This window comes from Mus caroli, chromosome 1, assembly GCF_900094665.2.
Source record: "Mus caroli chromosome 1, CAROLI_EIJ_v1.1, whole genome shotgun sequence".
NCBI classification, from domain to species: Eukaryota; Metazoa; Chordata; class Mammalia; order Rodentia; family Muridae; genus Mus; species Mus caroli.
In genome coordinates, this window is record NC_034570.1 from 154,333,794 (window position 1) to 154,348,376 (window position 14,583).

The window sequence follows — 14,583 nt, forward strand, 5'->3', positions numbered from 1 at the left end:
AATGGGTGGGTAGGGAAGTGGGGGGCGCTATGGGGGACTTTTGGGATAACATTGGAAATGTAATTGAGGAAAATATGTAATAAAAATATTAAAAATTAAAAAAAAATACAAAATATTAAAAAAAAAAAGACATAAGCTTAGGCCTCTACTACAGCTTCCTCCTGAGTATCTCTACTTACTAGAGTCTTACTGGCAGCTTAGATCCAACATATCAAACCAAAAGTATGATTTTCCCTTTCTAGCTTCCAGTCTTCTTACTAGATGTTGGCAGCAGCATCCCTGTCATTGTGGGGCAGGGTCCCAGGAGTCCTCCTCAGCTCAGTTACTAAGTCCTCCCTTGATTCTCTCCCATAGATACATCGGAACTCACTCCTTTTATCTCTGCCCCAATTGCACAACATAGCTAGCTCAGGCAGTATCGTAGTTGGGCTTTTCCTCTGTGTACGTGGATTTCTGCTTATTTTATTTTTGTATTATCTTTCTGTGTAATTTTAAATAAAATGTGACTCCCATCTCTGTACATCACAAAAGAATGTTTGTCCTGGTGTCCGTTTTGTCTGACACCTTTCCTCCTCAGAGACTTAGGATCTGTCTTTTCTTTCTCAACCGTCCTTTTCTGCAGCCGTGTCTAGCTTCCTTCAGTGCTTCAGAAGGACTGTGCTCTGTGCCGCTCAGTCACTTCTGTATGAGCTGTTTTCTTTACTTGGACTGCTCAGCTTCCAGGCAATACTTCTAACTCCTGAAAAGTGTTGAGGTGTTACTTGGTATTTTCTGGTATTTTCCACTCTCTTTGGAAATTTGTACTTAACGCTTGCCACTTAGCTATTCACTGCCCATTTACTCATTTTGCTCTTTTCACAGCTAAAGCCTTTGAGTCTGCTATAAAATAAAGATTAACTTACTTTCCGAATATAATTTAAGAGGATTCTTAATACATTCTGCTTCTGGGCTTCGTTTTGTTCTTCTGATTAAACTATGGCCTGTGTTTCTTGCTAGTTAATGAAGATGCTCTTTGAATGTTCAGATGAACGAATCGACTTGGAGCTGATTTCTTTCTGCATTAATCTTGCTGCTAACAAGAGAAATGTCCAGCTCATCTGTGAAGGTCAGTGAACAGAGCTTCATGGGTAGCCACTTTAACAAATGATAATTGGCATATAATAAGGAATAAATGGTAAAAGTAAGAAAGAATACAATGTAAATATAAATTCTCTTAAATAGTTTCTTTGGTCTGATTATAATTCCTGTGAGTCTAATAGGGTGTCCTTTTCTGGTAGATACCACTCCTTGGTAGTGCTTTATACACAAATCAGTTTACATTTATCTGAAAGCTAATGAAATATATGAATACAAGGTTATTGTTTCTATAGTATCCTGAAGAAATGATTATCATTTTTTGTGCCTACTGGACAGCTTTAACCTATTTGAGGAGTACATATTCATTATAAAAAATACAAATGAGCAAATAAAAATGACTTAAATCTTTATTCTGACCAATCAGAAATAGATATAAGACATTTTTTGTGTAATGCTTCTATAAATTTTTGAATAAAAATGTGCTTCTTTTCTCTGTGCCTTATAAAATGGTCTTCTAAAACTAATATTTTGAATATCATTCCAAATGATAAAAATACTTTTATTAAAAAGTAGGTTAGCAAGATAGATGGCTTAGTGGATAAAGGAGCTTGCCACACAAGCCTTGTCACCTGAGTTCCATCTCCCAAAACCATATAAAGGGAGAGATCTGACTATTCACAATTGTTCTCTGACCTCTGCATGTGTGCTGTCGTGCACAGACACATAGACATCCTAGGCAAGAAAGTGCGTGCGTGCGCACGCGCAGACACACAGAGAGAGAAAATAACAATAGCAAACATTTTAAAAATAGACTTATTTAAAAATAAAGGCATACTTGGGCTATGATTGTTGTCATGTTCTGTCACTCTTTTGCATAACTAACTTGTTGCACACCTTTCGGAGCATACATGGTGCCAAAGAAATTATCCTGGCTCTCAATCCTTTATTTCTAGCTTTGTAGTCTTAAAGTCCTAAAAGTATAATTGTTTTAAAAAGAGGTTTTTTTCTCCTTTGTGGAGCATAATCCAAACACAAGAAAAGACACTCTGTTTACACCTGTCTTGATGAAGCAGTGGGTCATAAAGGTCACCTGTTTGAAAAGATAAATTGTAGAAGTAGAAAAAGAAAGGGTGGAGGAAGAGTGGTGTTGGGGAAAATCAGATTGATAGGCAGGGCACAGGGGGAACTTCTGCACTCAAGGGAATATTTACATGGTGCATGGTTTGGGCTACACAGCACGTATGTTTGTCTGATTCAAATTGTATACTTAAAGATTCTGGGATATAGTAGATGCACCACAAACAACATGTTGTTTAAGCTTACTGTAACTTCCTGCTTTTCTGTTTTAGGAAATGGGCTGAAAATGCTCATGAAAAGAGCTCTGAAGCTCAAGGACCCACTGCTGATGAAGATGATCAGAAACATCTCCCAGCATGATGGGCCCACTAAGAATTTGTTCATTGTGAGTAGCTCCTGGCCTGCCTTCTGTCTGTTAGAATAAACCTAAGACCATAGCTTTAAGTTGCTGCATTTGGGAGAGACAACTTACTGGGCTCTCTTCAAATGTTTCCTGGAGACCCAAGCACCTCTTGTCTTGTGAGAATCCTCATGCACTTAGCTCCACAGCACTGACACATGAAATGAAGTCAAGGAGAAGAGTCAGAGCTGGGGTCCCATAGAGAGAGCATGTGGTGTGTGTCTGCCAGACTGACCTCACTCCACAGGACTTGAAAGAAGAAAGAACCCTTCGAAGAGTCTGTTAGGAACAGGAAGCGGGCAGAGGGGCAAGGGCTGAGGGTTGTGAATATGATCAGAAGTTTAAGTATGTGTGATGGTGTTATAACAAACCCATTAATTTGAACAGTTAACTAACAGTGACTCAACATAATTAGATTACCTGCTGACAACCTAAGTTTAACCCTAAGATCCATATGGTGTAAAACACTGATTTCCTTAAGTTGCAGGCATCTGCATGCTTGTGCACACTCACATTTCCATATTAATATTTTGTATTAGTTTGGTGCATTTTCTCCTGCAAGTTGTCTTCAGCTTCCATCAGACTACTCCATAGCATGCGTACGCACGTGTACACACACACACACACACACACACACACACACACACACACACGGTGTAATAAATAAACAAAATGAAAATACAGGACAAAAACAAATGAAAATTCCTAAAAGTCTGAGAAAGTAGTTAGAGCATCTGGTTTGCTCTCCTGCTTTTGATAGACGCGTGGAGCAAAAGCCCAGCACAGCGGCGGGCAGGCGCTGATGTATTACTAAGGATGTGGCTCCTGTTACCTGTGTCATCCTTTGTTCCCCAGAGTTCTGAAGGACAGAGCTAAAGAGAAGAACAATAAAGAACCCAAGCTCTGACCCAGATGCTTGGGCAGGTCATTTAACACCTTGAGTCTCACTGTCTCACCCGGGAAATACAGAAAGCTCTTTGCGCAGGGTCGTAATAGTAATGAAGTGTTGAGAAACCCCTGATACCAAGTGAGTGCTGAAACAAATTAGCTGTCATGATTATTCTACTTAAAATTCATTCCAGAGTTAAGGCTGTACTCATGTGCCTGTTACAGAACTCACATCATCAATTTGTAAATACTTCAAAAAGATGAAACAAACAAAGAGAAGACAAAGGAGGTAATTCAGATAACCCTAGTGCTTGGAATTCTCTGATCATGAACTGGCCCAAAATAGGGAATTTGGACTCTTTTTTTTATTTTTAATTTTTTTTTTCAGAAAAATACAGTTTAAACTATAATGAGAAGTTGCTGTATACTTGGCATCCTGCTGAATTAGTAGGGTGGTTTCTGATCATTTATCCCCACTGTAATGTAAAATTATGAGATTCAGGATTTCTGAGGTCATTTAAGACCCAGTAACTCAGTAGAAGGCCAGATAGGCCTGTGCCCAGGTATGTCTTACTCAAACAAAATAGTATTCTCTTGGTCTGTATCAGTGAGCCTTTAATTTACTTGATACAGGAGAGAATCAACTGAGCTTGCTATTTTCAAAAGCTCCACGAGTGATTGTAACACACAGCCAGAAAATGCACCACTGCTCTAAGTAAATGTAAGGCCCAGCATTGTAAGTACCAGGAAACAAGAACAGGAAAGTTAGTCCTTCAGAGATCATTAGTATCTATACTGCCTTCTGGGTGTTCCAGCCCAATTCACTGCCTTGAAATTGTCTTCTCTCTTGACTTGTGAAAAGTCCAAGAAACAGAACCTCAATAGCTCAGGCACTAAGATCAACAATTAAAAAATTGGACCTTATGAAACTGAAAAGCTTCTATAAAGAAAGAGACACCATCAATAGGGCAAAACCACAGACCACAGAATGGGAAAAATATCTACACCAACCCCACATCTGACAGAAGACTAATATTCAAAATATATAAAGAATTCAAAAAACTAGACATCAACAAACTGAATAATCCAATTTAAATGGATTATTTAAATGGGGTACAGTACCTAAACAGAATTCTTGACAGAGAAATCTCTAATGACCAAGACATGTTCAACATCCTTAGCCATCTAGGAAATGCAAATTAAAATGACTTTGAGATTCCATCTTACACTAGTCAGAATGACTAAGATCAAATGCTAGCAAGGATGTGGTGCAAGGGGACACTCCTCTACTGCTAGTGGGAGTGCAAACTCATCCAGACTCTTTGGAAGTCAATATGGTGGCTTATCCAAAAATTGAAAATTGATCTACCTCAAGACAGAGCTGTCCCACATGTAGGCATATACCCAAAGGATAATCCATCCTATCACAAGGACACTTGCTCACTATGTTCATAGCATCTTTATTCATAATAGCCAGAAACTTGAAACAACCTAGAAGTCCCTCAACTGAAGAATGGATTTAAAAAAAGATGTGTACATTTAAATAATGGAATACTACTCAGCTATTAAAAAAAAATTCCTCATGAACTATGTAGGCAAATGGATGGAACTAGAAAATATCATCCTGAGAGAGGTAATCCAGAAGCAAAAGGACGAACATTGTATATACTCACCTACAAATGGATCTTAGCTGTAAAGAAAGATAATCATGCAACAGACCACCCACCCAAAGAGCCTAAGTAACAAGGAGTTACAGACTTAAAGAGGGGTCACAGGAGTTGCTGGGGAAGGGGAAATAGAATAGATTTTGGGAGCGAACTGAGACAGGTAGAGTTGGGAACAGGAGGGATCAGATTCATGGGGAGGAAGGAAGAAAATACTGGGAGAAAAGACTGGAATTAGAGGCCATTTGGGGGAAAGGTGAAAACCCAGTGCAATGGAGACTCGATGGAATTTACTAGAGAAACCCTAGCCAAGACTCTAATAATAGGGGACACTGAGCCTAAGTCAGCCATCCGCCTTACCTAGGCAAAAGGCCTCACTCAAGTGGAGGGATTGGGACACCAACCCAGCTACAAAACCTTCATCCTACAACTTGCCCTGCCTGAAGAGTGTGCTAGGACGACAGCCTAGCAGAATCATTATTGAGAGACCAGAGACTTCATCCAGCAACCGAGGGGAGCAGATATAGAGTCTGACATTCAAACATTAGGCTGAACTCAGGGAGTCCTGCTGAGGAGGTGGAAGGAGGGATTGGAGGAGCCAGAGGAGTCAGGAACAGACCAGGAGAACATGGCCCACAGAATCAACTGACTGGGACTCTGGGGACTTGAAGAGTACAGGGAGCCTGTAGGGGATTTGACATAGGTCCTTGGCATATATGTTATGGCTGAGTAGCTTGCTGTTCTTTTGGGAATCCTAACGTGGTAGTCGGGGCTGTCCCTGGGTCTCTTGTCTACTCATGGGACCCTGTTTCTCCTACTGACCTGCCTTGCCCAGCCATAATGTGATGGGAGGTACTTGGTCTTGGTTGTATTGTAGCTTGTTATGTTGTGTTTGGTTGATGTCCCTGTGAGGCTTGCTCTTTTCTGAGGGGAGGTGGATTGGGAGGAGAGGAGAAGTGAGGGGAGAGAGGTGGATGGAGGGGAGGAAGAGGAAACTGCAGTCAGGATAACCACCAACCAAAGAGCACACATGGTAGGACTCATGGCTCCAGCTGCATATGCAGCAGAGGATGGCCTAGTCGGACATCAATGGGAGGAGAGGCCCTTTGTCCTATGAAAGCTCTATGCCCCAGTGTGGGGTAAGGCCAGGGCCAGGAAGAGGGAGTGGGTGGGTTGGTGAGTAGGAGGAGGGGGGAAGGGATAGGGGGAGGGAGTGTTTTGGAGGGGAAACCAGGAAAGGGGATAACATTTGAAATGTAAATAAAGAAAATATCCAATAAAAAAAGATTAAAGAATAATAAAAATAATATATGAAAGAATACAGGTTAAATTAAATAAATAGATTTATTTTCAAGTAATGACAGTAATAGCTCTAATATGTATAAAGTAGTTACTGTATAGATCATAATTCCATTATGTGCCCTTTTAAATTATATTCTTAAAGGCAGCAGCCTGTTTTCAGAAATTGAAATATCCTTAAGGTTCACAACCAGTAAATGATTGAGCTGTGACTTGAGAGCAAGTCTTTCTGAATATGGGATCTACAGCTTTTGGGCATGAAGGAGAAAATAGCCTTCCTTGTTTATCTATGCACCTTTGTGCACAATTACCACTATCACTTATCTCAACATGGTGGGAGGGAGGGAGGGAGGTAGGGAGGGAGGGAGGGAGGAAGGAAGAACCCTAGAGCTGATAATCAGACCTTAGCAAGTTAACTCAGTTACCTGGAGATCTACGTTTGTGTTTGGGTTGAATTATTAGTTGGTTCCTCCCCGAGATCCTAGCTCCATTGAAATTCTCTGTCCTCAGGATTATGTTGGGGACCTTGCAGCCCAGATTTCCAGTGATGAAGAGGAGGAGTTTGTAATCGAGTGTTTGGGAACGCTGGCAAATCTCACAATCCCAGATCTAGACTGGGAACTGGTCCTGAAGGAGTACAAGCTGGTTCCATTCCTCAAAGACAAACTAAAGCCAGGTCTGTGTTCATTGTAGAGCCCTGCATAAGCTCTAGGTTTGGATAAGGTTCTAGCCCAGCGCTGTGTGAGTCCACTGTTATAACTAGCATGCTCTTCTGACAGCTTTGTTTTGAGGACAATTTTCTGTAAATTCGTATTTGTCCTAACAGTGATTTCTTAACATTAGTTTCTCTCTCCTGTTTATTTTTCTATTTTTACCATATGTTTATTAATGTGTCCCCACCCCCACGTATACAGAAAGATGTATACGTGGATACAGGAAGCACAAACACAAAATTCTTTGAAACATTGACAAGAGTCTTTTATTGTCTGCTTTCGTTATCTTTCAGTTGTATTTTCAAATATATATTTACACCTTCTATTGTCTTGCCAAGTCAATAAGCCATCATGGATTAAAAAAAAAAAAAAAGGAAAAGAAAAAAAAAAAGACAAGTTTATAAGCATGTCAAAGATTGGTAGATCCATAGGGATGGATTTGAATCTTTCAGTATTTTTTCTGTGCACTCACATTTGATAGAACAAATGAGTTTGCTCCGGACACGTCAACAACAACCTTCCATGCCTTGATCCCGCCAGGTGCCGCAGAGGATGACCTTGTTTTAGAAGTGGTTATCATGATTGGGACGGTGTCTATGGATGACTCTTGTGCTGCCCTACTGGCCAAATCTGGGATAATCCCAGCCCTCATCGAGCTGCTGAATGGTAACTCTCATGTTCTGCCAATGCATAAAAGATACTATTATACATTTTAACACATAAAATACAGTCTGCAATGTTATATAATATTTGATTAACTAAATTATGTAATTACAAAAAAATAAACTAAGCTGCTGAGTTGGATTGGATAGAGTGATATGAAAGGCCTGGAGGCTGCTGTCAGGAGCGTTACTGTGAAGCAGTTCTGAACTGACTTCATGTGCTCCTCCCTCCTCTAGCCCCTCCAACACGCAACACTGACTCACTTCGTTCTGTCTAGCTTTATCTCGGTTTGAGTTAAGTCTTCTCTATCATGCAATCCTTGCTTCTTATATCTTCACTTCTAGGTAAGAATGTTAACTTGAAAACTGATCCTAAACATCATATTCTCTTCTGGATGTACAGGATTTTTGTCCTGTGAACTTGCCAGGAAAATAAATGTCACATACCTGCCCTGCCCCACGATGTGTCCATTGAACACTTGAGATGTGGTCGTTAGGACTAAGAACCTGAATTTTCAATTTAATTGAAATTGAATTAGCTACAGCAGTGTGTATATACAATATCCCTGGCTTCCACTTGTGGTGCACATTACACACAAGATTCAAGCTAGAAGTCATATCAGAAAAAACATCCTTATCATTTTGGTATTGAATTACATGACTGATAAGTTGGCTTTGCTTAGGTTTTATCTGTGTAAGAGAAATCTGGCTGATTTTTTTATTTTATCCCATTACATATTTATGAACTCCATCCATGTTACATATAGACTTGCTCTTTTTCATCATTGTATATTGTATTGTATTATAAATATATTCCTATCTTCTGTACCATTAATGGGTTTTGTGCTATGGGGCATTGGGAATGATTATTATAAATAATGTGTTTAAAACCTTTACTTTTGTCATTAGCATAGGTGCTTATTAACATTAGATGTGTACCTCAGAGTAGAACTGCTGAGTCAGAGAGCTGGTTGTGTTTCGGGAACCAATGCCAGTCTGCTTCCCAGGGCAGTTGTAGTGGTTCTCAGGGCAGTCACCAGAGCAAGTCAGGTAAAGCGGCTTCTGTCACCACCACTCAGGTCGTGGGGAGTGCATTAATTGCACCCTCCTTACCAGTATCTCCTTGTGGTGATAATTTAAAACTCCCCAACAATTAATGAAATTGAACTCTAGTTTGTGATTATTGGCCATTTAAGTCAGGCAGGGCCAATAAAATGAATTCCCCGTGTAAGACTTTTGCATTGTTTTCCTTTTTGAGATTTTTAAATTTTGCTTTGTAACTTAACATTTTAAAAGACCATCTAACAATACAGTGATATTTTAAAGTGTTCCACCTCAGAGCTGTAGTAGGTGTGTATTTACTTTCATGGACCCTTACATCCAGAAATTTTCAGAATAGAATTAGAAGAAACTAGGTAGTTGGGGCGGTGGTAAAAATGAAGGCAGTGTAGTGGAGGGACGATGATGAGCTTGTGACGCTGCAGGAAGTTAGAAAATGGCCCAAGTCCTGGAATGTTTGTGCTGTAGTTTGACTAAGAGAGCGGAGATATTTGAAATGAGTTAACAGCCAGCTCACAGTTCCACTGTGTTTACTTGCTAATGTGAACTTTCCCCAAGAGATGTATGTATAATTTTCTTAAGAGCTATATAGGGGAAAAAGAATTACAGACATTTTCAGTGTTTAAAACCTCTTAGAGCAAACTCTGAAAAGAGAATGATTGATAGCCTGGATAGTTTAGGAAGTTAGTGATGAAATCATTTAAGGCAGATTAAACTTCGAGTCCCACAGTTTAATTCACATGGCTAGTTAGACGCTGTGTTAACTGGGAAATATGTTTTTAACATATCAGTGAACTGTTGCCAAGAGTTGATAGCAAAATTACTATATCACTAAGTCACATTTCAATTAGGTTTCTATAAGTAATTATGTTAAATTACAAGTGTATAATATTAGTTAGTCACAATTATTAACATAAAGTATATCTATAGTTAACCTATATGATAGCATTTTATTATAAAAATTGGATTGAAGCTAACATATCTCTTTTATGTCAATATATGTAAAGTTAAACCTTGTGAATATTATTCAACAAAATATCTTTTTATACTAGTCCACTTTCTTTTCCTGTGCTTCTGGGGGTTAAACCCAGGTTGTCATGCGTACTGAGTGAGTGCTTTCCACTGAGCCACATTCAACTCCAATAGTCGGATTTCTAACAATGACTTAGGACTTTAGAAGGTGTTATTTTTCCATGTGAAATCAATATGGGGGTGGGGAAATCACGTGCTGTTATTTCTTTCTTTTTTGTGGGGGAGGGGAGGGGGTTGGTTTTTTGAGACAGAGTTTCTCTGTATAGCCCTGACTGTCCTGGAACTCACTTTGTAGACCAGGCTGGCCTCGAACTCAGAAATCTGCCTGCCTCTGCCTCCCGAGTGCTGGGATTAAAGACGTGCGCTACCACTCCTGGCTTTGCTGTTATTTCTTTACCTGTCACAATCACTCCAGTGTTCAGTGAATAGACAATTCTATCATGTACACTTCTCTTTTCTTTCAGCTCAACAAGAAGATGATGAATTTGTGTGTCAAATAATTTATGTCTTCTACCAGATGGTGTTCCATCAGGCCACAAGAGATGTCATAATCAAGGAAACACGTATCCTTTCAATGTTTAAAATACATAATGGCAATTGACAGTGTAGAAACGTTCATTCTTGGTGTTTTCTTGCATGTGTAGAAAACAGCAAACACTGAAATGCAGTTAGATGATGCACTCTTTTCTGTGAGAATTAGCTGGAATTAGCATGGGATTAAAAGAACATCTGAAACCTGCAGTACTTCAGAATCGGAACCTTTGTGAATGCCAGCATGCCACCAGTGTAAAACTCACTTCACCTAAGGGGCCATACACAAACCTTATGGACACTAAGAATAGCCTAGAAAAAGACGGTTAGAATGTGCATGGGAGTTGTATGTATGTCTGTATGTGAGACATGTACCTCACATTCCTGGCATCTGCACTTCCCTAAGGGTCTCAATTTCAGCTTCACACGCATAGCTTCTCACGGAGCCTCCTAGGGGCTTCCTGTAGGAAATCCATCCCATCTACACAGTGCCCGTCCTCAAAGACTTTCTCTGGAACCTTGATGCAGCTCCTTTCTATTGTTCTATTGTCTGACTAAAAATTACTTCACCTTTTTAAATGGTGTTAATCTCCTTAACACCTACAGCCTTCTTACCTTAAGCTTTAATTGCACTTTCTGATCAAACTCATGTGCTTTATATCTTTTTCTTCTGGCTTTAAAAAACTCAGTTAAAAGAATCCAGCAAATGTTATGCCGTCTTGAAATCTCCTCCATCAAATTTATTAGTCCATTAATTTTGAATTCGACCTCATTCAGATTTTCAGGACGTGTTGGTAATGACCCTTAGCCTTTAAAGACTGAGGTGTCCCTCTAGCTCGTAAAAACTTCCTCATGAAAAGTCATTACAGAATGCCCAACAAAAAGGATGACAGTGTTTTGTTACTCGTGGGTCTCCATTTCTTCTTTGAAAGGCAACCCATTCATCTTGAGGAGTTTTTGTGAATACTGAAGAGGTACTTCACTTACAGGGTAAGAGTAGCATTTACCTATGTGTTCAACATAGAAGGCAACTTAAAGGCAATTTGATGGTGCAGAAATTTAGCTAAACAACAGTAGTCAGTTTTCCATAGGGCCTATAACCCTTCCAGGCGTGCGTTTCTAACTGAGTTTACAGTCCAAGAGGAGAGTATTGGTTACACCATAACAGTCATGCCACAGTTGCACAAATGGACACATCTTACATGGCAGGTTAGTGTTGTAGCTGATAGCGTTCATCTCAGTTTTCTCTCCCAGCAGCCATCATATAACCTTCTGGCACTTTGAAGGCTAACCAGCAAGGAAATGACTCCCAGTTCAATTGCTCTATATCTTGTAACCAAAGTCTGTTTTGTCTTCAGCAGTAAGGTCTTATTATCTGGTTCTTGTGGACAACCAACAGTAATGACAAGAGCATATATTGTTTTGGAGGCCTCTATGGTCTTTCTTCCTGACCAACAACACATAAGGAGGTATCCCATATCTGACACTGGGCATTTTATTTAGTAACTCATTGCCACTAGGAGCAACATTGTGTAGATGTCATAATATCTCCCTTCAAATTTCTATGTGTTTGTGTGCGTCTGTGTGTTACAAAATAACATTTTAACTATTGCCTTTTAAAAACCACTGCTTACTTATAATTTATATATTGTTTAGTTTCCTTGGCTCCTATTTTTGCTTGAATTCTACTTTACTATTCTTTTGAAATGACTTCCATGCATAATGAAGCATTTTCATATGTACTAATATTATATGTAAACAAATAAAGGTTAGAAATTTTAAACCACCCTAAGAATAGGCAAGGGGATCAGGAAGACAGCTCACAGTAGAGTGGTAGTCTTACAAGCATGAGAACCGAAGTTCATTGCCTTGAACCTACATAAAACAGTGGGTATGATGGTGTTGAGCTTCTGATATCAGTACCTGGAAAGAGGTAAGTGAACTCTGGGTATTAGTGGCATTTGTATAAGTGTTGCAGCTTTTCTCTTAGTCTGGCTAGCTAGCAAATAATTGAGCCTGAACTATTAGATTTATTTCACAGCTTTAAGGCACAACAGCTAAGCAGTATTAATCTATTTTAATCCTCTAAACTAATCTGGCTAACTCCCAGCCAAAATCCCTAAGATACTTGCATGTTATGGCTTTCTATGCCCCACCTGTTTTTCCATGGTATCTCCTGGACCCTCTAATCTTCACTTTCTCTCTCTCTCCCACTCCCCTGGCTGGGAGGAAGTTCTGCCCTGTTCTCTCCTCAGCTCAGCCATTATCTGACCAGCTTCTTTACTGACCAATCGGGGAATACTTGGGGACCAATGTTGACACAACGTTGAGACAGGAGATTTTCAGAATAAGGATTGAAACCAGATGGGGGACACAACACTTGAATATTACAAGGATAATCTTTACATAGTGCACAATAACATTATGCCTACAGCTGGGACTCACTGGCTAGCCAGCTTAGCCTATTTGCTAATGAGAGGCCCCATATATAAAAGTTCGGTTACTCTCACCTGTGTACTTCTCTTAGGAATCTGTTGTGTTCATTTTATGTTCAGTTTTCACTTTTGTGTTCTTTGTTGAACTTTTTTTGTTTCTCTGGGTTTTCTAAATCTGAATTATATTTGCATATATGTTTTATTATTTCTTCAAATTCTTCTATTTTAAAATGCTTTATGTTATTTTATTTTTTAATTCTATTTTTAATTTATTTTTTTACACTCCATATTCCATTCCCCACCCCCTCCCACCCACCCTTCAACTTCTCCACATCCCATATCTTCTCCCCACCCCCACCCCATCTCCATGTGGATGCCCCCATCCCCGCCCCATTTGACCTCTAAACTCCCTGGGGTCTCCAGTCTCTTGAGGGTTAGGTGCATCATCTCTGAATGAACATAGACCCGGAAGTCCTCTATGTCTCCAGTTTTTCTTCTTACTATAGCAACTATATGAGATTTGACTGATTCATTATTTGTTCATATACATTGTCATATGAAATAAATTAACCTGAATATCATGGACATAAAAGATAGAGAAAACAATTTTAGCTCTTTCTGATACTCTCTCCCTACCTCCTCCCCTGTATGAGTGTGTGTGAGTATGTATATATGTGTGTGTGAGTGTGTGCCATATGCTTCCATAATGTTATGTGTAATTTCTCTGACTGCAGAGCTGCAATCTCGATTCCTTTTGCATCTTTAACCACTTTTATTCAGAAGCTCCAGCATATCTCATTGACCTGATGCATGATAAAAATAATGAAATCCGGAAAGTCTGTGATAACACATTAGATATTATCGCAGTAAGTACTTTCTCTATAAAACCTATACTGATTTCATTTTGTGTAAGAGAAGACATTGCAAACCTAGTTTGAACTATTGATGTAAACACAACTTTGTTTTTTAGTTAAGATCTAGAAAATTCTTTGATCCAAGTTAGGTCTTTGGCTTTCAGCTTTTAACCATAGGCTCTTTAGAGGGCTTTGTACAGAGTTACAATATACAGTCTGATCTCTGCAGCATCCTAGAATCATTTATTTTTAAAAGTATGTATAGAAGAAGGGAGATTGATGGTAGTGTCTATAAAATGAATAAAATTTTAAAATTTTATTTAAACTATTTTTGGTGTGTATACTAGTCTTATTTTTTTTATGAAAATTACATCTGTAATTTCTTGTGACCAATAATTCTGCATCTAAGAATCTTTTCTACAAATATACTCACACATGCATGAAATGATGTTCATATGAACAAATGACTGCAAACAACGTACATGTCTATTAGTAGAACTCTGCTAAACCAACCAAGTCACACATGAAGAGATGGATCTTTCATAGACCTATACAATTTGATGACACAAAAATACAAAGCAGCCATTAAAAAAGCTCTTGATGTAACTGAATGGTTGCCAGGATATCTTGACAAGTGAATAAAGCAGGATCATAAGAAGTAGATTCACTATCATCTTTGTCAGGCATTTGAGCAGGATGCTTGCTTACCTATGAAGGCTCATCAACTCTCCCATTTCCTTCATTGTAAGACAAGGGAACTGGGTAGCTAATGGATGTGGACTGGAGGGAAGGTTACTCTTTCTTTTTGGGTTTAAGTCAGTTTAGTTTTCTTTTTTTGTTTGTTTGTTTGTTAATATTTTTATTAGGTATTTTCCTCATTTACATTTCCAAT

The 14,583-nt window shown here is 39.1% G+C and overlaps 1 protein-coding gene across 3 annotated transcripts in view; it reads left to right on the forward strand.

Moving 5' to 3' along the window:
- Nucleotides 1-14,583, forward strand: part of Kifap3 (kinesin associated protein 3) — a 134,776-nt gene that overhangs the window by 71,464 nt on the left and 48,729 nt on the right. For all 3 annotated transcript variants that reach the window (XM_021160355.2, XM_029478213.1, XM_021160363.1), the window contains exons 12-17: nt 997-1,105; nt 2,427-2,539; nt 6,916-7,081; nt 7,659-7,784; nt 10,336-10,434; nt 13,618-13,703. In XM_021160355.2, coding sequence (XP_021016014.1) covers nt 997-1,105; nt 2,427-2,539; nt 6,916-7,081; nt 7,659-7,784; nt 10,336-10,434; nt 13,618-13,703 — 699 coding nt within the window. The remainder of the gene's footprint in view (nt 1-996; nt 1,106-2,426; nt 2,540-6,915; nt 7,082-7,658; nt 7,785-10,335; nt 10,435-13,617; nt 13,704-14,583) is intronic.